The sequence below is a fragment of the Canis lupus genome, chromosome 25 (genome assembly GCF_048164855.1).
Source record: "Canis lupus baileyi chromosome 25, mCanLup2.hap1, whole genome shotgun sequence".
Classification (NCBI taxonomy): domain Eukaryota; kingdom Metazoa; phylum Chordata; class Mammalia; order Carnivora; family Canidae; genus Canis; species Canis lupus.
Window position 1 is genome coordinate 22574905 of NC_132862.1, and position 23147 is coordinate 22598051.

Genomic DNA, 23147 nt, shown 5'->3' on the forward strand with positions numbered 1-23147 from the left:
GAGCCAATTCTAACATACCCTAAGTTGGAGAACATTAGAGTCAACTCAATAGGTTGGATGAATATATTATCTCATCTCAGCAATCTAATGAATTTTTGGTGTCATTACCAAAGAATCCTTCTTGTCTCCCAATCTGTTTTCTAGCTAACATTTTCCTTTGGGCTATATAAATAACAGGAATGAGTTATTATTGTAACATAATCTTAACATAAGGGTTTTATACTAAAGACATAGTAAGAATTAGTAAGAGATAGAGTGAGAGAAGAGAATGTTAGAAAAACAACTGACACTATTCAACTTTTATTACCTTCATCTTCAAGAGGGTTAAAAGACCTTTCATTTTGCAGAAGAACTTGTTTCAGTTCTTCTAATTCAGCATGCTCCTTGGCATACATTCTCTTCAGGTTTTCTACATGCTGAATCATCACTTCAACTGCTTTACTAACCCGGCTTTCCTAGTAGGAAAGAAAAAGAATTAATTTACACTTAAAATACTATTCTCCATATCCAGTTTAAAAATGATAATTAGACACGTGCATCTATCTTCACTTCATCCCCAAATCTCACCAAAATGACAATAAAGGTTTCTTTTTTTTTAAAAAAAAAAGAAGACACAGAAGAGAACAGAAGAAGATATAACAAAAGTTTGAAAGCTTGCTAAGTAGAAGAACTAGCAGAACTAGTGGTGAATGACAAAGACCTGAAAAAGCTGAACCCTTAAAAAAAAAAAAGTAAGAAAGCCTACAAGCAACCTGGACTGCACCACAGAAAGCCATACAGGCTCAGGAATTAGTGGTGCCTCTAGAATTAAATGTGAAAAAAAAAAATGTGAAGGTAAATAATGAACAGAAGAAATGGTAAAAAAAAAAAAAATCTGCATAAAAAGTGATTAGATCCACAGATGATCTCCCTTACTCAGACCAGCTGAGCAACTTCCCTTCATCACTTTGCTGAAAAACCACCAACGTTGGATATCTAGAGAGAGAGAGAAACAGAGAGCCTGTGGATTGGGCAGTAAGAGATCATTTATAGTGAATGGATTGTAGAGAAAAGAATAGATTTAAGCAAAAGTCTGTATACATAATTGAATGCTGAGATACACAGCCTGATTTCTCCTTTCAGCTTGTAAACACTGATAGCCAGGCTTATACTCGCAAACGAGGTAGTTGGAAGATTTTCCTCTGAGGAATCTAACATAGCAAGATGAAAGTCAAAACTACTGACATTAAGAGTATCCCAGTGAAACATCCCAGTTTGTGTGAAGTTCAGAGCCAACAAGAACCTTCTCCAGCCAACATACAGCTCCCATTCAGCTATATAGTGGATCATCACTAGTCAGAGGAAAGTTTCGACCATGAAAGAGGAAAATCAACACAGAAAAAGAGCAAGCTGGAAGAGGTCAACTACAGGAAAGCTTCAAGGAAACTAGTAATATCTTCAGAGAGTTAAGAATAAATGTTGCATCCATGAAATAAGAACAAGATAAAAAACTACATGCTGAGAATAAAGAGTCTAGGAATTAAAAATATGACAAAAAAAACATAAATCAATAAAAAAGTTTCAAGGTAATGTTGAGAAAATCTCCCCGAAACTAGAGCAAAAAAACCTCAAAGGTAGAAAATAGATGAAAAAGGATCTGTTCAGGAGATCCAAAAGGCAAAGAACAGGAACTCAAAGCATAGAAAAATTCCACAAAATGTGGAAAAGGAAATAATTCAAAAATGATCTCTAAGAATTCAAGAACATAACTTGCCAACTTATATCCATTCGGAGCTTACCACAGTGAATGAAAATAAATCCACCAAGAGAGGACAGTAGGGATAAGAGGATGTCTTAAAATATGGAAAGTAAGAAAAGGTATAAACGAAAGCTCATGGGTCAGAATGGCATCAAACTTTGACAACACCACCAGAAGGTAAGAAGGAAATGAAAAAAGTGAAAGAAAGATTCTAAAGAAAATAATCTCTAAACTAGAATCTTTCACCTAGCTAGACTATCTATATTAAGCATAAAAATAAAAACATTTTTAGTTCTATAACATCTCAAAAAGTTTCTCAGGATTTTTAAAAAAAATTATAGTTGACATACACTTTATTAGTTTCAAGTGTACAATGATTTGACAATTCTATACATTATGCTATGCTCACCATCATAATAAATGTAGTTACCATCTGTCACTATACAACATTATTATAATATTATTGACTGCATTCCTATGCTGTACTTTTCATCCCTTGACTACAGGGCATTTTATAACTGGAAATTTTTACCCTTTTATATATTCTTGACTCCTTTGTTGTAGATTATTTGACTATATATACATGTGGGTTTATTTCTGGGTTTTCTGTCCTATTCCATTGATGTATGTGTCTATCTTTGTGCCAGTACCATGCTCTTTTAATTACTACGGCTTTGTAGTATATCTTGAAATCTGGGAGTATGATATCTCCAACTTTGTTCTTCTTTCTCAAGATTGCTTTGTCCATTCAGGGTCTTTTGTGGCTCCATATCAATCTCAGGATAATTTATTCTAGTTCTGTGAAAAATGCTGGTGGTATTTTAAGAGCAATTGCATTAATTCTGTAGATTGTTTTGGGGAGTGTGGATATTTATTTATTTATTTATTTGAGTGTGGATATTTTAATACCAATTCTTTCAGTCCATGAATATGGACTGTCTTTCTATTAGTGTCATCTTCAGTTTCTTTCATCAGTGTTTTGTAGTCTTTAGAGTACAGGTCTATCACCTCCTTGGTTAAATTTATTCCTAGGTATTTTATTACTTTTGGTGCAATTATAAATGGGATTGTTTTCTCAATTTCTCTTTCTGCTACTTCATTAGTAGTGTATAGAAACACAAGCAATTTCTGTATCTTGATTATGTATACTACAGCTTTACTGAATTCATTTTTTAGCTCCAAAATTTTTTTTGGTGGAGTCTTTACTTCAGGGTTTTCTATATATAGTATCATGTCATCTGCAAATAGTGACACTTCTTCCTTATTACCAATCTGGATGCCTTTTAGGTCTTTTTCTTGTCTGATTGGTGTGGCTAGGACTTCCAGTTCTATGTCGAATAAAAATAGTGAAAGTAGAGATCCTCATTCCTGATCTTAGAGGAAAATCTTTTAGCTTTTCACCATACTCATTGTTAGCTTTTTCATATATGGCCTTTATTATGCTGAGGTATATCTATATCCACTTTGCTGAGAGTTTTTAATCATGACTGGATATTGAATTTTGTCAGATGCTTTTCCTGCCGCTGAAATGATCATGTGGTTTTTAACCTTCATTTTGTTAATGTGATATATCATGTTGAATGATTTGCAAATATTGAACCATTCTTGCACACCTGGAGAAAATCCCACTTGATCGTGAGGAATGATCCTTTTAATATACTATGGGATTTGGTTTGTTAATATTTTGTTGAGGATTTCTGCAGTTATAGTCATCAGGGATATTGGTCTATAGATTTCCTTTTGTGCAGTGTCTTTAGTTTTGGTATCAGGGTAATGCTGGCCTCATAGAATGAATTTGGAAACTTTTCTTCTTCTATTTTTTGAATAATTTGAGGAAAATAGGTAATACTTCTTCTTTAAATATCTGGTAAGAATTTACCTGTGGAGCCATCTACTCCTAAACCTTCAATTTTTTATTTAAATTTTAGTTCAACATATAGTGTAATATTTTACACTATATGTTATAGTTTCAGTAGAATTTAGTGACTCATCACTTATACACAACACCCAGTGCTTATCACAAGTGCCCTCTTTAATACTCATCACTCATTTACTCTATCCTCCACCCCTGCCCCTCCAGCAACCCTCAGTTTGTTCTCTATAGTTAAGAGTCTCCTTTATGGTTTGCCGTCCTCTTTTTTTTTTTCTTTCCCCTGTGTTTATCTGTTTTGTCTCTTAAATTCCATATATGAGTGAAATTATATGGTATTTGTCTTTTTCTGACTTATTTTGCTTAGCATAATAATACTCTAGCTCCATCCACTCCATTGTAAATGGCAAGATTTGACTTTTTTGCTGGCTGAGTAATATTCTATTGTGTATGTATACCACATCTTCTTTACCCATTCATCAGTCCATGGACACTTAGGCTTTTCCACAATTTGGCTATTGTTGATAATGCTCCTATAAACATCAAGTTACACATACCACCTTGAATCTGTATTTTTGTATCTTTTGGGTAAATACCTAGTAGTGCAGTTGCTGGGGCATAGAGTAGTTCTGTTTTTAACTTTTTGAGGAAACTCCACACTGTTTTCCAGAGTGACTGCATCAGTTTGCATTACCACCAACACTATAAAAGGTTCCCCTTTCTCCACATCCTCACCTACATTTGTTGTTTCCTGTGTTATTAATTTTAGCCATTTTGAGAGGTGTGAGGTGGTATCTCATTGTAGTTTTGATTTTTATTTCCCTGATGATGAGTGATGTTGAGCATCTTTTGTCTGTTAACCATCTGGATGTCTTCTTTGGAAAAATGCCTATTTATGTCTTCTGTCCCATTTCTTACCTGGATTATTTGTTTTGGGGGTATTGAGTTTGATAAGTTCTTTATAAATTTTGGATACTAACCCGTCATCAGATATGTCATTTGCAAATATATTTTCCCATTCAAAAGGTTACCTTTTAAATTTGTTTCCTTTGCTGATTCAATTTCATTACTTCGCTGATTCAATTTCATTACATCTTTCTGTTCAGATTTTCTAGGTCTTCCTGATTCAGTTTTGGAAGATTGCATGTTTTGAAGAATTTATCTATTTCTCCTATGTGGTCCAATTTGTTGGTATATAATATTTTATATAGTCTCTTATCCTTTGTATTCTTGTGATGTCAGTTGTTATTTCTTCTGTTCCTGGATTTTGAGCCTCTTTTTTTTCCTTAATGAGTCTGGCTGAAACTTATCAATTCTCCTTATCTTTTAAAGAAACATCTCTTGGTCTCATTGATTTTTTTTTTTTTGGTCTCTATTTCATTTATTTCTGTGTTGATCTTTATTGTTTCCTCCCTGATACTAACCTTGGACTTTGTTCTTTTCCTAGTTCCTTTAGGTATAAGATTAGATTGAGATTTTTCTTGGTTCTTGAGGTAGGCCTGTATAAACTCTAAAATTCCCTCTTAGACCTGCTTTTTCTACATCCCAAAGATTTTACACCATTGTATATTCATTTTTACATGTCTTTATAAAGTCCTCTTTGATTTCTTTGTTGGCCTGTTGATTGGTTAGTAGCATGTTGGTTAGCCTTCAAGTGTATTTTTTTTTAAGATTTACTTATTTATTCATGAGAAACACAGGAAGAGAGGCAGAGACATAGGCAGAGGGAGAAGCAGAGCCTGATGTGGGACTCGATCCCAGAACTCCAGGATCATGCCCTGAGCCAAAGGCAGACACTTCACCACTGAGCATGTCGCTGTTTGTATCTTTTCAAGTTTTTTCCTGTAATTGATTTTTGGTTTCACACTGTTGTGATCAGAAAAGATGCTTGATACAATTTCAATCTTATTAAATTTATTGAGATTTGTTTTTTGGCCTAACGTGATCTAATGTGGAGAATGATCCATGTGCACTTGAAAAGAATGTGCATTCTTCCAGTTTTGGATGGAATGTTCTAATATATGTCTATTAAGTCCATCTGTCTAATGTCTCATTCAAAGCCATGGTTTCCTTATTGAGTTTCTGACTGGATGATCTATCTGTTGATGTAAGTGAGGTATTAAAGTGCCTTACTATTATTATATTATTGTCAATTCCTCCCTTTATGTCTGTTAATATTTGCTTTATGTATTTAGGTGCTTCTATGTTGGATACATAGATATTTACAATTTCATATCCTCTTGTTGGATTGATCCCATTATCATTATGTAATGCCTTTCTTTGTCTCTTGTTACAGTCTCTATTTAAAAGTCTGCTTTGTCTGAAAAAAAGTCTGATTTAATAATATTGCGCTTCCACTAGACCACTCTCTTTCACCATACACAAAGATAAACTCAAAATGGATGAAAGATCTAAATGTGAGACAAGATTCCATCAAAATCCTAGAGAAGAACACAGGCAACACCCTTTTTGAACTCGGCCATAGTAACTTCTTGCAAGATACATCCACGAAGGCAAAAGAAACAAAAGCAAAAATGAACTATTGGGACTTCATCAAGATAAGAAGCTTTTGCACAGCAAAGGATACAGTCAACAAAACTCAAAGACAACCTACAGAATGGGAGAAGATATTTGCAAATGACATATCAGATAAAGGGCTAGTTTCCAAGATCTATAAAGAACTTATTAAACTCAACACCAAAGAAACAAACAATCCAATCATGAAATGGGCAAAAGACATGAACAGAAATCTCACAGAGGAAGACATAGACATGGCCAACATGCATATGAGAAAATGTTCTGCATCACTTGCCATCAGGGAAATACAAATCAAAACCACAATGAGATACCACCTCACACCAGTGAGAACGGGGAAAATTAACAAGGCAGGAAACAACAAATGTTGGAGAGGATGCGGAGAAAAGGGAACCCTCTTACACTGTTGGTGGGAATGTGAACTGGTGCAGCCACTCTGGAAAACTGTGTGGAGGTTCCTCAAAGAGTTAAAAATATACCTGCCCTACGACCCAGCAATTGCACTGTTGGGGATTTACCCCAAAGATACAGATGCAATGAAACGCCGGGACACCTGCACCCCGATGTTTCTAGCAGCAATGGCCACGATAGCCAAACTGTGGAAGGAGCCTCGGTGTCCAACGAAAGATGAATGGATAAAGAAGATGTGGTTTATGTATACAGTGGAATATTACTCAGCTATTAGAAATGACAAATACCCACCATTTGCTTCAACGTGGATGGAACTGGAGGGTATTATGCTGAGTGAAGTAAGTCAGTCGGAGAAGGACAAACATTATATGTTCTCATTCATTTGGGGAATATAAATAATAGTGAAAGGGAAAATAAGGGAAGGGAGAAGAAATGTGTGGGAAATATCAGAAAGGGAGACAGAACGTAAAGACTGCTAACTCTGGGAAACTAACTAGGGGTGGTAGAAGGGGAGGAGGGCGGGGGGTGGGAGTGAATGGGTGACGGGCACTGGGTGTTATTCTGTATGTTAGTAAATTGAACACCAATAAAAAATAAATTTAAAAAAAAATAATATTGCGCTTCCAGCTTTTTTCATTTCCATTTTCATGAAATATTCCTTTCCATCTCTTCACTTTCAGGCTGTACATGTCTTTAGCTCTGAAATGAGTCTTTTGTAGGTGACATGTAGATGGGTATTATTTTTTTATTCAGTCATCCCATGTCTTTTGCTAAGCATTTAGACCATTTGCATTTAAAGCAATTATTGCTACATATGTACTTATTGCCATTTTGTTAACTGTTTTCTGGTTGTTTGGTAGTTCTCTCTTCCTTTCTTCTCTTGCTCTCTTCCCTTGTGATTGATGACTTTCCTTAGTGTTATGCTTGGATTCCTTTCTCTTTAATTTTTTGTGTATCTAGTATAGGTTTTTGGTTTGTGGTTACCATGAAATTTGTATATAACATCCTAAGTACATAGAAGTCTATGTTAAGTTGATGGTCATTTAAGTTTAAACACATTCTGAACTAACTACACGTTTACTCCTATGTTTCATGAACAGAACAGAGATCAGTATGGCTGGAATGCAATAATTCAGGAAGATAATAATAAGAAATAAATTTCAAAAGGTGAGAGGGCAGGAAAATCATGTAGATCTTTTTAAGCCATCATAAGGACTTTGGGTTTTATTCTGAAAAAAAGTGAGGAGCTACTGGAGGACTTTGAACCCAAAAGAAACATGATCTGCTTTAAATTTTAGAAGGATTATTCTGGCTGTTTTATGGAGAACGGATTATGTTGCAGAGAGTACAGGGTTTGAACGGAAACAAGGCTACCATTTAGGAAGATATTGTATTAATCTGCAAAAATAGAATGGTAGTTTAGATCAAGGTGATAGCAGTGGAGAGGAAAATAAGCAGCTGAATTCTCATGGTGGAGTAAACAGGATTTATTCTGATGGTAGAGTAATTATGATCTTCTGTAGGATTAGAGGTGAATTGTGAGAGAAAAATTTTGAGAATTATTCCTAATGATTTCTAATCTGATCAACTTTGACTAAGATAAGATTATGTGTGGAAAAGGTTTTGGAGATACTTTAAGCAGTTTATTTTTGTATGTATTGTTTGAGTTTGTCAAACATCCAAGTGAAATGCTGCATGCATAGTAGTATATTCTAGTTTGAAACTCAAGGCAAAGGTTTAGGATAAGCATGTGAATTTGGGAGTCATCAGCTGACAACACTGGGTGATATGGGGATTGAAGGAAGATGGATATCACATGTACAAGGGTGGTGCCGTACAGCCCATGGGTATTATGAAGCTAGGGAGAACAGTGGGACCCATATAGGAGCCTGGACAGGCATGAGCCATGATGAGAAAAAAAAACAAAAAAACAAAAACAGGAGAATGTGGTACTTGGATGTCAAGTGAGGAAAGTATTTCCAGGAGGAGGAAGAGCTCAACCATGATTAATATAGAAGATCAACTAAGGAAAATGAGTATGTTAAGGCCAATTAGAGTAGATTTCAGAGTGATGGGAGGAAAGGAATTAGAGACAGTGAGTACAATTATGCTGAGGAAATTTGCTATAAATGGGAGCAGAGAAAAAGGGTGGTAGAAGAGAAAGGGTCAAAGATGATTTTGCTTGTGTTTATGTTATTTTTCCAATCTCAAAAACAACATATTTGTGTACTCATGGGAATAGTTCAATGTAATGGGGAAAATTGAAGATGGAGAAAAGTAAGGAGAATATGAGCCCAAGATTCTGAGTAAATTAGGAGGAATGGGTTCTGGCATATAGGTGAGATGGTTAGCCTTAGATAGGATTAGAGACAACTTATAATTTGTACAAGGAAGAAGGAAAAAGCATGAGGGTTCAGATGTTACTAGGTTTGGAATTTGTGGCAGTTCCCCTCTGAATGACTCAATGTTCTCACTGAGGCAGGAAGCAGTCATTATTTGACAGAGAAGATGGGAAAGGACATGATGATGATTTGAAGAGAAAGGAGAAAGTATGAAACTGATGTGTGGAAAAGGTTATTTGGATGATTGTCACTGCCTAATGCTATTATGAGAGGTTTTTTTTTTTTTACATTTTTATTTACAGATTCCATTTTCTCTATATTAAACACATACTGTCCTATACAACACAGAAATCGTTTTTAAAACTTTTTCTTAGTAATCCATAGAAAAAAAGAAATGTAATCCATAATCTCAGGGAAAATAAATCTTTTTAGTAATTTCAGTTAGCTAAAGAAATGGAAACAGATTACCTGATTAATGGCTCCCAGCATCTCAGCCCTACTGGCCACTCGTGCAGTGCACTGACTAAGGAATGTTATACTCTTCTCCAGCTTCTTAACAATTTCCTGGGCATGGTTGTCATCTTCACATAGTGGTGTTAAAGACTGTACAGAAAGCAAAGTATTAAAATATATCCAACACTAGTATTCAGCAAGTGATTCTAACAATGACTATGTTGTTAATGTAGATGACATCTCATTTATCTTTGTATAAAGTGAAAAGGATCAGCAAAGACCGATAATGAATAATGATATTGAAATATTAATTTCTTTGTTGGCTATTAAGCAGACCTATGCAGATGTTCACAAAACCTTTTATATCTAGTATCAATCTCTTCCTTCCTTCCTGAATTTGCCATTTCCTCTTGAACGTTTACATCACTTTCCACAATTAACAGATTGGGATATACTTAATTGGTAATGATAAAGAAATTATGCTTATGAATGAGTTGAATGTATTATATGAGGAGCATGGTTTGAACTTTTAATTAAAGTAGTGAAAACATACTAGATTTAGATATGGCCCTGACTACTCGCTGTTCCATTGATGGCAAAGCATTATTGAGATAGCTAGATGGGTATGTCTTCACTGCCTTATGAATATTTCTTTTAAATTGGTGCCCTTAATCCAAGATGATGGCTGTCCTAATGGAGAACCATCCATCTCACTAGGGTGGAGACAGAATTAAGGGGACAGCAGTTTTGGAAGCAAACAAGCCACTGCTTATTAGCTGTGTGACCATGAGCAATTTTCTAAGACTTGCCCAAATCTAAAATACTATAAATTTTGTATATTATTTTAAAAAGGAAAAGTAGGGGCACCTGTGTGGCACAGTTAAGTGTCTGACTCTTGGTTTTAGCTCAGATCATGATCTCAGGGTCATGAGATTGAGCCCCATGTTGGGCTCCACACTCAGAGCAGAGTCTACTTAAGACTGTTTCTTCCTCTTCCTCTGTCCCTCCCCCCAGCCCCCATGGTTTCTCTTTCTCTCAAATAAATAACTAAATCTTTTTTTAAAAAGGAAAAATTGTGTAAATAAAATTATAAAGCATCATTGACTCTATGTTGAATTCTAAATCTAAAAATACTAAGTCATTTCTGATTTGTTCTTCCCTCATCTGCCAGATGGAGACAATTACAGGAATTCCTTTCCCGGAATACTGGACATGAATGATAATAGATGCAAATTATTTGTCACACTCTAGATGCTCAATAAATGTCAGCCACTTCTGAAACAGACAGATATATATGAGTTGCAGCTGAAGAGTTGCTAACCAACTAGAATGATCACTGTCAGACACACAGTTTCCTATTGGAGTTAAGTAACCATATTCAGTTGGGAAAGGAAGAAAATACGTTAATTGTTAGCCAAATAAAATATGGTTTATCAAAACCGAATCATGAAGAAATAGAAACTTTGAATAGGTCAATAACTAGTAAGGAGAGGGAAGCAGATATCAAAAATTTCCCGACAAAGAAAAATCCAAAACCATATGGAACCATATGAATGGTTCACCTGGAGAATTCTACCAAACATCTGAAGAAGAATTAAAACCAATCTTTCTAAAATAACAAGTGTTGGCAAGGTTGTGGAGAAAAAGGAACCTTTGTGCACTATTAGTGGTGCAGCCACTGTGCAAAATGGTGTGGAGTTTCCTCAAATAATTAAAAATAGAACTACCTTACAGTCTAATAATTGTACTACTGGGTATTTACCCTAAAAATACAAAAACACGAATTCAAAGGGATATATGCACCCTTATGTTTATTGTAGCATTATTTACAATAGTCAAACTATGGAGGCAGCCCAAGTGTCCAATGATTGATAAATGGATAAAGAAGATGTGGTATAAAGAATATTATTTGGCCATAAAAAGGATGAAATCTTGCCAGTTAAATAATATCAATAGAACTAGAAAGTATAAGCAAAATATGCCATTCAGATAAGACAAATATCAGATGATTTCACACATATGTGATATTTAAGAAACAAAACATGAACATGTGGAAAGGGAAAAAAAGAGAATAGGAAAGACATGGAGGCAAATCATAAGGCTATTTATTTTAAGATTTAATTTATTCATGAGAGACACAGAGAGAGAGGCAGAGACTTAGGCAGAGGGAGAAGCAGGCTCCACGCGGGGAGCCTGATGTGGGACTCAATCCTGCGACCCCAGATCACGCCCTGAGTCAAAGGCTCAACCGCTGAGCCACCCAAGCATCCCAAATCATAAGAATATATATTTTTTAAGACTCCTAATGATAGAGAACAAACAGGGTTTTGGAGATAGGTGGGGGGATGGGCTAAATGAGTAATGGGTATTAAAGAGGGCACTTGCTATAAAAGCACTAAGTGTAATATATCACCTAGTAATAAATCACAAAATTCTACTCCCGAAACCAACATTATACTATATGTTAAGTAACTAGAATTTAAAAGAAAAATTGGAAGAAAAAAAATTTTTCCGGGTAAATAAATGAACAACATAAAAAACAATTCCACTTATAATACAATCAAAAAGAATAAAATACTTAGGAATAATCCTAACAAAGGAACTGAAAGACTTGAATTCTAAAATCTATAAACAGTGCTGAAGGAAATTAAAGACATAAAAGGAAAGAAAGGCACCCTGTGTTCATGGATTAGAAGACCTGATTTTCTTAAGATGTCCAGTCTACTCAAATCTATCTAGAGATTCAATGCAATCCCTATCAAAATCCCAGTGGCATTTTTTGTTTCATAAATAGAAAAATTCATCCTGAAATTCACAATGGGGTTTCAAAGGACCCCAAATAGCTAAAACAATTTGAAAAAGAACAAAGTTGGAGAACTGACACTTCTTGATTTCAAAACTTATTACAAAGCTGTAATACAGCCTTGTGGTAATGATGTGGTTGGTGTTGAGATGACTTGGATGATATACATAACTCAGTTAAGACCTCTATATAAACTTCATAGTTTTGGTGGGTGGGTATAGAGATCTACTCATCTTGCAGCCAACCAAGACAAGCCTCATATATAAATTCCTTTGCTTATTAAATCTGCCATCTACCAACCTGAAGTGACCTGCCTCTTTCTTCAGTTTCTCCCTGCCTTTGAAGATGAGGGCCAATTTCAGATTACATCTGGGAAACTCCTGAGGATCTTGCAAACCAACAATATCCATATCCATATCCATGTCCATATCTAATATCCATATACAAAAAAGTGAAAGTGGACTCTTATCTTACACTACATTCAAAAATCAACTCAAACTGGATTAAAGATCTAAGTGTAAGATCCAAACTATGTAATTTCAGAAGAAAACATAGGAAGAAATATTCATGACATTAGATTTGGCAATCATTTCTTGGATATGACAACAAAAGCACAGGCAACAAAACCAAAAATAGACAAATACCACTATATCAAGCTTAAACACTTTTGTGAATCAAAGAACATAATCAACAAAATGGAAAGGCAACCTATGGAATAAGAGAAAAGATAAATATCTTATTACAAAATTGACAAAGGGCTTGAATAAACATTTTTCCAGAGATGATATACAGAGGTGGTATACATGATGATAAACATGAAAAGATGCTCAACAATACAAATCATCAGAGAAATGCAAAGCAAACCACAATGAGATACTACCTTATACCCATTAGTATCGCTAATATCAAAAAAGCAGGAAAAAATGTACATATTGGACAAGATGTGGAGAAATTGGCACCCTGGTGCACTGTTAGTAGGATTGTAAAATGGTACAATTGCCACACAAAACAATGTGACAATTCTTCAGAAACTTAAAAAAACTTTCTAAAAGAATTAAAGGCAGGGTCTCAAAGAGACACACACTCATGTTCATAGCAGCAATCACTCACAATAGCCAAGAGATGGAAGCAATCCAAACATCCACTGATAAATAAATGGATAAATGAAATGCAGGATATATTACAATGAAATATTTTATTCAGCTTTAAAACGGAATCCTGCCACATGCTACAACATGGATGAAGCTTGAAAATATTATGCTAAGTGAAATGAGCCAGTTACAAGAAGACAAACACTGTATGATTTTACTTATATGAGGTATCAGAAGTAGTCAAATTCATAGAAATAGAAAGTAAACTGGTTAGCAGGAGCTGAGAGGTGGGGAAGAGGGGAGTTGTTTAATGGGCATGGAGTTTCAGAATGCAAGATGGAAAAGTTCTGGAGATCTGTTTTACAACAATGTGAACATACTTAACACTAGTGAACTAACTTACACTTAAGATGGTTAATATGGTAACTTTGATGTTACATGTTTTTTATTACAATAAAAAAGAACATGGTTTCTCAGTTTTCATTTTCTTTATCCAAAAATAACCCTCTTAATTTTCCAGCCAATCTCTATATTTATGGTGATTTCACAAAATGGAAAAATCAGAGTTGTTACTTATGTACAAGTTCTAGAGAGAGCTTGGCTTGCCCATCATCTGACAAGACTAAAATCAATCACCATTTTCTTTTTTCAGTTAATTAAACGGAACTAGAATTTTGATTCTTTTCTTTGAAACTTAGAATTAGATATTATCTCCTATTGCTCAGTTTCCTGCATGATGACTCTTCTGCCTGAAACCTAAGCAAACGGTTCTAGAGGGAAGGCAGGTGACTCACAATGACTTTAAAAGGCATTTGTTTTATTAGTAAATCTTTTAGTTTAGCCTGACCCTGAATTTTTGTTTCCTATTAATTTACATTTGAGTCAGGCAGGGCTTGGTACCTGGTGTTGGTTTAGTCGTAAAAGTAAACTTGTATCTAATTTTGAAAACATTATTAACAGTATGATCTTCAAATGTGTAGTTCCCAAATGTTAAGATTCTCACCTCTAACAGCTTTAAACAGTTAGTTATTTCTTTTTTCAGATTTTCTTCGGCCAAGTCTCGTGATCTTTCTTCAAGCCTCACTCTTTTCTCCAAGGTGAACCAGTCACACTTAAATCCCAAAGATAATCTGAGAAATTCGGCCTGTTGTCAAAATAATGTGAGGGTGAAGGGAAAAAATTGGACATAGTGAAATATTTCAGTTTAATTCCAGATTATGCTGAGCTGTTTCTTTTCCCTCCCAGCAACACAATGCTAGCATGCATTGGCTTTACCTGCACTTAATCACTGCCAAGCCAGCCAGACACCAAACGTATGACAGCTTATGTAAAAGTATGAAGTGATTATAGACAAGGGAATCAGAAAAACTTTTTTTTTTAACTTAAAGGGAAAAAACTCACCTCCACCTCCTTCTCATTAGCAGAAGTGCTGTAGGATAAGACAAAGAATTTATTCAAACACAATTCAATAGAAAAGCAAAAGCTGTGAGCATGCCATGTGAAGAACAACTTACTTGTCGCTTTGTCTAAAGTTAACTGATTTCACAGTGGTTACAGGAACAGAGGAAACAGCAGTGTCTATTAAAAGGTAATAAAATAGTAGGTTACAAAGGTTCCCAGCTGAAGGCACGCACATTCAATCAAATCTCTACTATACAAAGGCATTTCACTGAAGAATGTCTGAAATAATAGCCAGTTAATAATGCATTTGCGTCAATATAAGATGATGTTATGCTATGCTATTGGGACCACAATGTCATTAAAATCATTGGCTCCCGGTAACAGCATTAAGGAGGGCACACGATGTGATATGAGCACTGTGTGTTATACTATATGTTGGTAAAATGAATTTAAATGAAAAAAAAATCATTGGCTCACACATCAATATGTGAATAGTCTGAAGCCTGAAGATACCTCAGACCCCAGGAACAGTCCAATTATTCTCTTTGTATTTGAATGTTTATTTGACTTGATTCCATGGTTAAATGCATACCTTCCTAGTACCCTAATCCTTCAGATCAATGAAGGATGAAGAATGAAGAATCAAGAGCAGCAGCGTCAGCAGACATTGTAGTAGTGGTAGTAGTAGTAAGAGGAGGAGGAGTATAGTATAATAATAATAATAATAATAATAATAACAATAACAGCAACAATAAGCATTGTATCAACCACTTGTCACAAGTTTACTATATGCCAGCCCCAAAACAGGGCTCTTTACACATATTAATGATACTCTTCGTGGTAACTTCATAAAGAAGACAATATATTAGTTTATTAAGAGTATTAGATTTGAAAAAAACCTGGTTTAAGTCTCATCTTTGATCCTTATAGCTTTGTGACCTGGAACAAGTCAAAACGTCATCAAACCATCTACAAAATAAGGATGATACTATTCTTCTATAGTAGCTTTTAGAGAACTTTGCCAAGCATTTTTCTAACTGCTTTATACCTAATTTACTCAATCCTCAGAGCAAACCTGTGGTAGGTACTGTACAGGCTAGGAAATTGAGCTGCAACTTACCTATCCCACATAGATATTTGGGTGAACTAAATGAAACTATATATTTAAGGAATTTAGTCTAGAACTTAGCATATGATATATTCTTGTAAAGGTTAATTTTTTTGACTCATCGTTTTCATTTTGCAGATGAAGTTGACACTCAGGTTTAATAACCTTCTGAAGTCATAGCTAGTCAGAGAGTAACCCAATAGTCTGTGTGACCTCAAGGCCTCAACTCTATCCATTATTCCATCCTAATGGAGGTGAAATTGGGAGGGAAGCATATTAGCACATATTCTTTAAATACTGTCTTATTTACTTTGGGATGGGATAATAAAAAAGATCTCAAAGCAGAGCTTAGAATTGACTACCAATATTGGCATGGTTCTTGGATCACAATAGTGTAGTAGTTATTACAAGTCCTTTGGAGCTTAATAGTTAATGCAACATAAATGTGGCTTTTCATAAATGACACAAATTGGATCAAGAAATCAGTTTTATTGGCTGGATTTTACCTAGAGATGAAAAATTATAGACACCACATTTTTACTCAGAAAGATTTCACCCATAAAAATATTAGCAGGAATAAAAGTTTGCATGGGGGTTGGGAGAGAACATTCCTTACCTCCTGCAGCACATTCTTTTCTATGCTCATCTATTGTTCCTGGTTCCTCTTTGGCTTCCTAAAATCATAAAGAGATTTTTTTTTTGCTGTAAATAGAATGGAAATCCTTCATAACCAATCATTTCCCAACTTCCTGTCCTCTCCTAAACCTACTCTATCAAAAATATTGTGGTATTCAAAGATCTAAGCTAGGGGTTAAGAAGAAAACAGGACTGGCTCTAAGGGGGTTTCCAATCTAGTTGAGGTACAAAAGACAGAAGCGTATGAACAGCTGTAAATGCGACACAGGTTACCATGAGGCAAACTAGCATTGATTGCCAAATAAATGAGATGTGAATAAATAAGTTCTCTACAAAGGGAGGGGAGAGACATCATGGCTAGAGAAGCATAAGAAGTCTCCACAGACAAGAAACATGCTGGCGCTTCATAAAATGGTAGGATTAGATGGATAAAGAGGTAGGCATCATCTAGGACTATCACACGTAGCCTTCTAGATGGACTCTTGGAGAACTTGTAGCAAAAACTGCAGCTAGGACTGTATTATGTTAGGCTTTTACTGCATATAAATACATTTAAAGGTCACTGACCAAATATCCTACAGATATATCGATACTTTGAGAAAGACCATATGAGGGTTGTACTATACTACCTGGGGAAAGCTAATGAGAAAGCTATAGGTATAAAATCATTTTTATGGTGATAATTATTCAACATTCTTAGAAGCTTTCCATGAAAAAAAGTCTAAGACAAAATTCCTTGGTAGAGCCAGTGATAACATGTCATGTAACTTTTAGAAAATTGAAGCTAAGATTTTGATAAAAAATAACAAATGCAATAATAGAGGTAACCAACACCCAAATATTCTTAAGTTTTCTGAATCCTCCCTCAACACCCTGACCTCTTCCAGATACACCATCTTCTTCCAATCCTATCCTTTATGATCATGCTTCTTCTGGGAAGAATTGTCCATGGGTTGCTATTTCCAGTTTTTCAGCTCTTATCTGTCCCTATAGGCAACACTCCAAGAAAACCTCCCTCCCCAGTTATCAGGGAACTCTCTATCACCAAATTCAATGGAAAATATTCACTCTTTATCTTACTTGACTTCACTGTAGCATCTAAAATAATCTATAATTATAGAAGATTTTTCTTTCCTTGATTTTCATTTCCTGATGTCCTCCTATTGCTACAGTAGCTCCTTCTGAATTTCCTCTACCATTGCCTTCTTTTGTCAGATGATGGAATCATCTAGAGTCCATTATTGTTAGTATTCTCTTCCTGCCTGCCAGAGTCCTTTGCACCCACGTACTTGTTTTTATTCGCTGGTAACTCAAAAATGTGTGTCTGCTCCTAAAAGTCCTAGGAATGAGTTTATGAATATAGGTATATAGCTATCTATATAATCTTTCAGAATACTGAGGTCTCACATCAAACTGAAATTTGAGTTAAACTAATCTTATTTTACCCACCCACCCCCCAAATTCTACTCTTCTTACTTCCTCCCTATTCTCGTGATATTATATTCATTCTGTAGGATAAGCCATAAGCGTAAGTATTTATATTTTCCCATGCATCCCCAGCCCCTACCCTGGTAATTGGTCACCATGTACTATAAATTCTGTTCCTTAAATCTCTCCCAAATTACTCTTTTCTTCTCCATCCACACTAAATTCCTACTATCTTCATCTCTTGTCCAAATTGTTACAATAGCATCCTAACCAGTACTCCATCTGTATTTCTCCATTTTCTAATCCATTATTTTAAAGTTTATTTCTATCTTGTTTTATGATGAGAAAAAATTCTTTTTCTCAGAAGACTACCATGAAAGATTAGAGGACTCAAATATTTCTCTATTTTTTAGAAGGGGTAACCACTTCTGGCATGCTTGCTAGTCAACATTATACTCTATATATACTTTACACTACAAAGGATGATCCCAAATCACATACCCAATCATTCACTCCCTTCAGACTACAATATTATAACATTTTTATCTACCCTATTGCCACAAATGTATCTATGCCACAACCATCTATTAACTTGAGTTAGCTTTCATGAGTCTCTGTTTCTTCAAACCATATGGGTCTAATTAAAGCAATGTTTATATACTGAGGGGAAAACAACAATACACACACACACACACACACACACACACACCTCTATACATATAATAGAAAGAGATATTAATACAGAAATAAGACCCTTGAAGAAGCTTGTAGACTATGGAATTGGATCCATAGTCTACAAGTTACTCCTCAATAATTATAAATTCATATTAGTGACAATGAACCTTTTCTTTAAGGAAAGGAACTTAACTTTTTCTATAAACATTTTTTTAAAAGATTTTATTTATTTACTCATGAGAGACACAGAGAGAAAGGCAGAGACATAGGTAGAGGGAGAAGTAGGCTCCCTGTGGGGAAGCCTGATGTGGGACTCTATCCTGGGATCACGACCTGAGCTGAAGGCAGACGCTCAACCACTGAGCCACCCAGGTGTCCCTATAAACATTTAAATAATGTTTTATAGCAGTTTTCCAGGTGCCTGGATAGCATTTGATACCATTCACAAAGTACTTCCTTTATGACACCTGGCCTCTTATCCTAAACATTTTTCTTTTATTTATTTATTTTTTAATTTTTATTTATTTATGATAGTCACAGAGAGAGAGAGAGAGGCGCAGAGACCAGGCAGAGGGAGAAGCAGGCTCCATGCACCGGGAGCCCGACGTGGGACTCGATCCCGGGCCTCCAGGATCGCGCACTGGGCCAAAGGCAGGCGCCAAACCGCTGCGCCACCCAGGGATCCCACATTTTTCTTTTATATCACTAACCACACTGAGTAACTATATTTCCTGAGTAATTGTATGTTTCTTTCTTTAATTACAACATGTTCTCTTAATTAGAACATATCTTTAAGGTAAATATTACTGTCTTATTTAATCTTATTTATTAATGCATTTATTTACTTAGAAGTCCTCTATTGATAGATCAATACACCTTTGATAAATAAATGAATGAAGGGATAAATGAAAAAACAATGTGGAGGGACATCTGGGTGGCTTAGTGGTTGAGCATCTGCCTTCGGCTCAGGTCGTGATCCTGGGGTCCTGGGATCGAGTCCCATATCGGGCTCCTCACAGAGAGACTGCTTCTCCCTCTGCCTGTGTCTCTGCCTCTCTCTGTCTCTCATAGATAAATAAATAAAATATTTTAAAAAAAAGAAAAGAAAAAGAAAGAACAATGTGAGTCAGGAGGTTTTAGCTTTGACTCTATTGTGTGACCTTGGACAAGTCACAAGGACTCTTTGGCACCAACTTTCTCATCTATAAAACACTGGGACAATTAAATTCTATTAACTTCATAATATTTTGACATTTTGAGATAGTGCTTTTAAGGGTATTTTGCAAACTTAAAGGGTCAGTTCTACCATTGTAATATATCATTACTCTTACTGTTAAAATATGCATATTTCCTTACCAGATTTAACATGGTTTTGTCCTCACTCACGGAGCCTTGGAATGCAATATTCTCAGGAACTGGACTTTTGCCTATGAGAAAATGGGAACACACTAAATAGTTGCCTGAACAGTAACAAGTAAAAGAGGAAGAAATAGTAAGGGTGCAATATGAGCAGACTATTAAGTGGCAAAGACCTTAACATGTGAGACAAATTATATATTAAAAAACTTTAAATGTGTCCACTGATTAAAAATAGGATTAGAACAGTTAAGGTTCCCAAGGAAGCTAGCCATATAAGATTTTTTAATAGAAATGAATAACTGTGTAAATGGCCTTCAAGTAATTATTTTAAAAATCTTTTTAAAGGCTGTTACTGCTTGTTAAAAATCAAACATTACTAGTATACTTATAGAAACTGAATGAAGGAAGGATGAACAATCAGCTTGACAAACAGGTTTTTTAAAAAATTACAGATGTGAGACTGATAACCAAGTGTGATATCCTTCTAAAACATGGTATCTTTCTAAAAAAAAAAAAAAAAAAAAAGTCATCAAACTAAGAAACAAAGCACTTTTAATTTATGCCATTCCTCTTTGTAATTTCCCTTTATTTTTGTGTATTTGTACTGTAATGTACTTGATAATGATTTTCCTCTTTACATGATCCATTGTCTTGAATTTAGTTCAGTGCAAGCACAAAGGTCAGCAACTATAAATAGGTTTTGTTTCTTTTTAGGAAAACAAAATAAAGAATGTATTATACTTTTAAAATTTATATGGAAATAAGAACAAAACGGTAACCATTTCCTTCAGAAATAAAGTGTCTTTTCCTGATGAATATTTTAATTTTTCATTGACTTTTAAGACAGATAATAGATTCATAAGGTCCATAAATTTTAAAGTGTAAGACGTTTTACGATAAGAATTTTCCCTCCCATCCATGCCTACAAGAAACCTACTTCGCCTCTCCATAGACGATGTTACTTAATTTTTGGTTAGCCTTTCAGAGATACTTTATGCATACCTAAAACTTCTTTCTATCCTTTTTATTTTCCCACAAAATTTTACATGCAATACATGTTCTATATTTGGGTTTTTAAAAAGAGTTTATTTATTTATTTGAGAGAGAAAGAGAGAATGAGAGAGAACAAGCCAGGGAAGAGACAGAGGAAGAGGGAGAAGCAGATTCCCTAGTGAGCAGGGAGCCTGATGCTGGACTTGATCCCAGGACCTTGGGATCATGACCTGAGCTTGAAGGCAGACACTTAACTGACTAAGCCATCTAGGTGCCCCAGGTTTTTGGGTTTTTTTTAAGAGACAGTAATTCTTCGATATCTTTTTTGTAAAAGATTTTATTTATTTATTCATGTGAGATACAGAAAGAGAGGCAGAGACACAGGCAGAGGGAGCAGAAGCAGGCTCCATGCAAGGAGCCCAATGTGGGACTCAATACTGGGGAATCTGGGATCACACCCTGAGCCAAAGGCAGACACCTCATCGCTGAACCATCCAGGCATCACTCTTCGATATCTTTCTAAGTTTCCTTATATACATTTTATGGATGGATGTTAGCATTCTATTACGTGGAGATGCCAATATATACTAACTAGGTTTCTTTTGATAATTAACTTTATCCCCAGTATTTTGTTCTTATAGACAAAACTGAAATATAGAAACTTCTACAAGTCATTTGAGTATTTAGATCTATAGGATAAATTCCAGAAAACAGATTGTTTTATCACAGGATATGTACATTTAACATTTTGGTAGATATTAGCAATTCCCCTTCCTATTAATTCCAATAATTTACATTCCCTACAGAAATGTATGAGATTTACTTTTTCCTCTATAATCTATCCAACAGAGTGTAATCAAAATTTTGCATCTTTGTCTACATGACTGGTTAAAAATGGTATCTTGGTGTAGTTCTAATTAAAATTTCTTTTTCAGCTTAAGCTGAAATATGAAGATATTCTTCCATTCATAAAGAATGGATTCCATTTCTACAATTTTACAACTCCCTTTAGTTTAGCATCTATACCTCAACTGAACTGTCAAGATCAAACAATAGAATGATTTTTTGGGGGGTGGGGGTGGGAATGGGAACCTATGTGCTTCCCATAAGTGTCAACTGTAGTGATGTCTCAATGTGAATGGTTGAGAATAACTACTTTGTTTTCAGACTCAAGTAGTTAAAAAAAGGATGCAACGTATTATCTAGTTAATTCTTTTGCCTCCTTAGTGGACCATCACAAATTTGCCCAACCTTTCAGCCAGATTCTAATTAGGATTCTGAGAATTTTTTTTTTTTTAAGAGAACGTGTGCACACGGATGTGAGTGTAGAGTGGCAGAAAGGCAAGGGAGAGGGAGAGAAGAGAGAATTTTAAACAGGCTCAATGCTCAGGGTGGAGCCCAGTGCAGGGCTTGATTTTATGACCCTGGGATCACCACCTGAGCAAAATCAGGAATCAGACACTTAAACAACTGAGGCACCCCAAGATTCTGAGAATTTCCTAAGCAGGTGATTCTACATCTGTGCCACAGTTTAAGACCCAGTTGTATCCAGTCAATCTTTGCCATGAAGAAATACTTAAGTCCTATCAAAATACATTATAATTTTTGTTCTATCTATAGAACTGGGGGAAAATGGCAACATGATAGTATATGAAGACTACAATTACCTCTTGGACTTCTTTTCCCCAGAGTATATCTTCAATTTTTAAAATAAAATAATATTACTTAACTATGAAGATAGTTGCTCCAGTAGCTTACAGGTTTGCTTGCTGCTTTGGAATGGAAACTATATTTGGATACTTCAATAGCTTACCTGTGATCTCTATCATAGCAGAAGCTGATCTTGTATCTTCCTCTTTCTCACAGAGTGATTTACAGTCAAGGTCACCAGAAGCCATATTCAAAATTTCTGACCCAGAATCTATCAGCAGGAAGAAACTAACAGCATGAACACTATGCAAAAAATTATTTGCCTATGTTCTTTTCATTTGCACTTACCTCAACAGTTCACAGAAACCAAACTTGTAGTTATAATAATAATACTCTATTTTTATATCTTTTCCAAGTCACTCACCACTTGAAGTCACAGCACTCTCTGTGGATGAAGCATGTCCAGGAGATGACAGTGTAGAACATTCTCTATCAAAAGAGTGGAGGAAATATTTTAGAGTGTCAAGTCCAAAGAATTCCTTAAAAATTAACCAAATATGCATTCAAATTCACATTTACAGACAAACAAGCAAACCTGGACTGTGGCACACTCTCAGAATACAAGCATTCAACACCATTATCCTAAGGGGGGAA

At 35.2% G+C, this 23147-nt stretch overlaps 1 protein-coding gene across 1 annotated transcript in view; it reads right to left on the bottom strand.

The window, feature by feature from the left end:
• IRAG2 (inositol 1,4,5-triphosphate receptor associated 2) overlaps nucleotides 1–23147 on the bottom strand; it is a 121904-nt gene that overhangs the window by 6583 nt on the left and 92174 nt on the right. Inside the window, 10 exon segments of the mRNA XM_072798619.1 lie at nucleotides 308–455; nucleotides 9365–9499; nucleotides 14247–14387; nucleotides 14645–14672; nucleotides 14758–14821; nucleotides 16369–16426; nucleotides 19848–19918; nucleotides 22657–22764; nucleotides 22918–22982; nucleotides 23089–23135. Coding sequence (XP_072654720.1) covers nucleotides 308–455; nucleotides 9365–9499; nucleotides 14247–14387; nucleotides 14645–14672; nucleotides 14758–14821; nucleotides 16369–16426; nucleotides 19848–19918; nucleotides 22657–22764; nucleotides 22918–22982; nucleotides 23089–23135 — 865 coding nt within the window.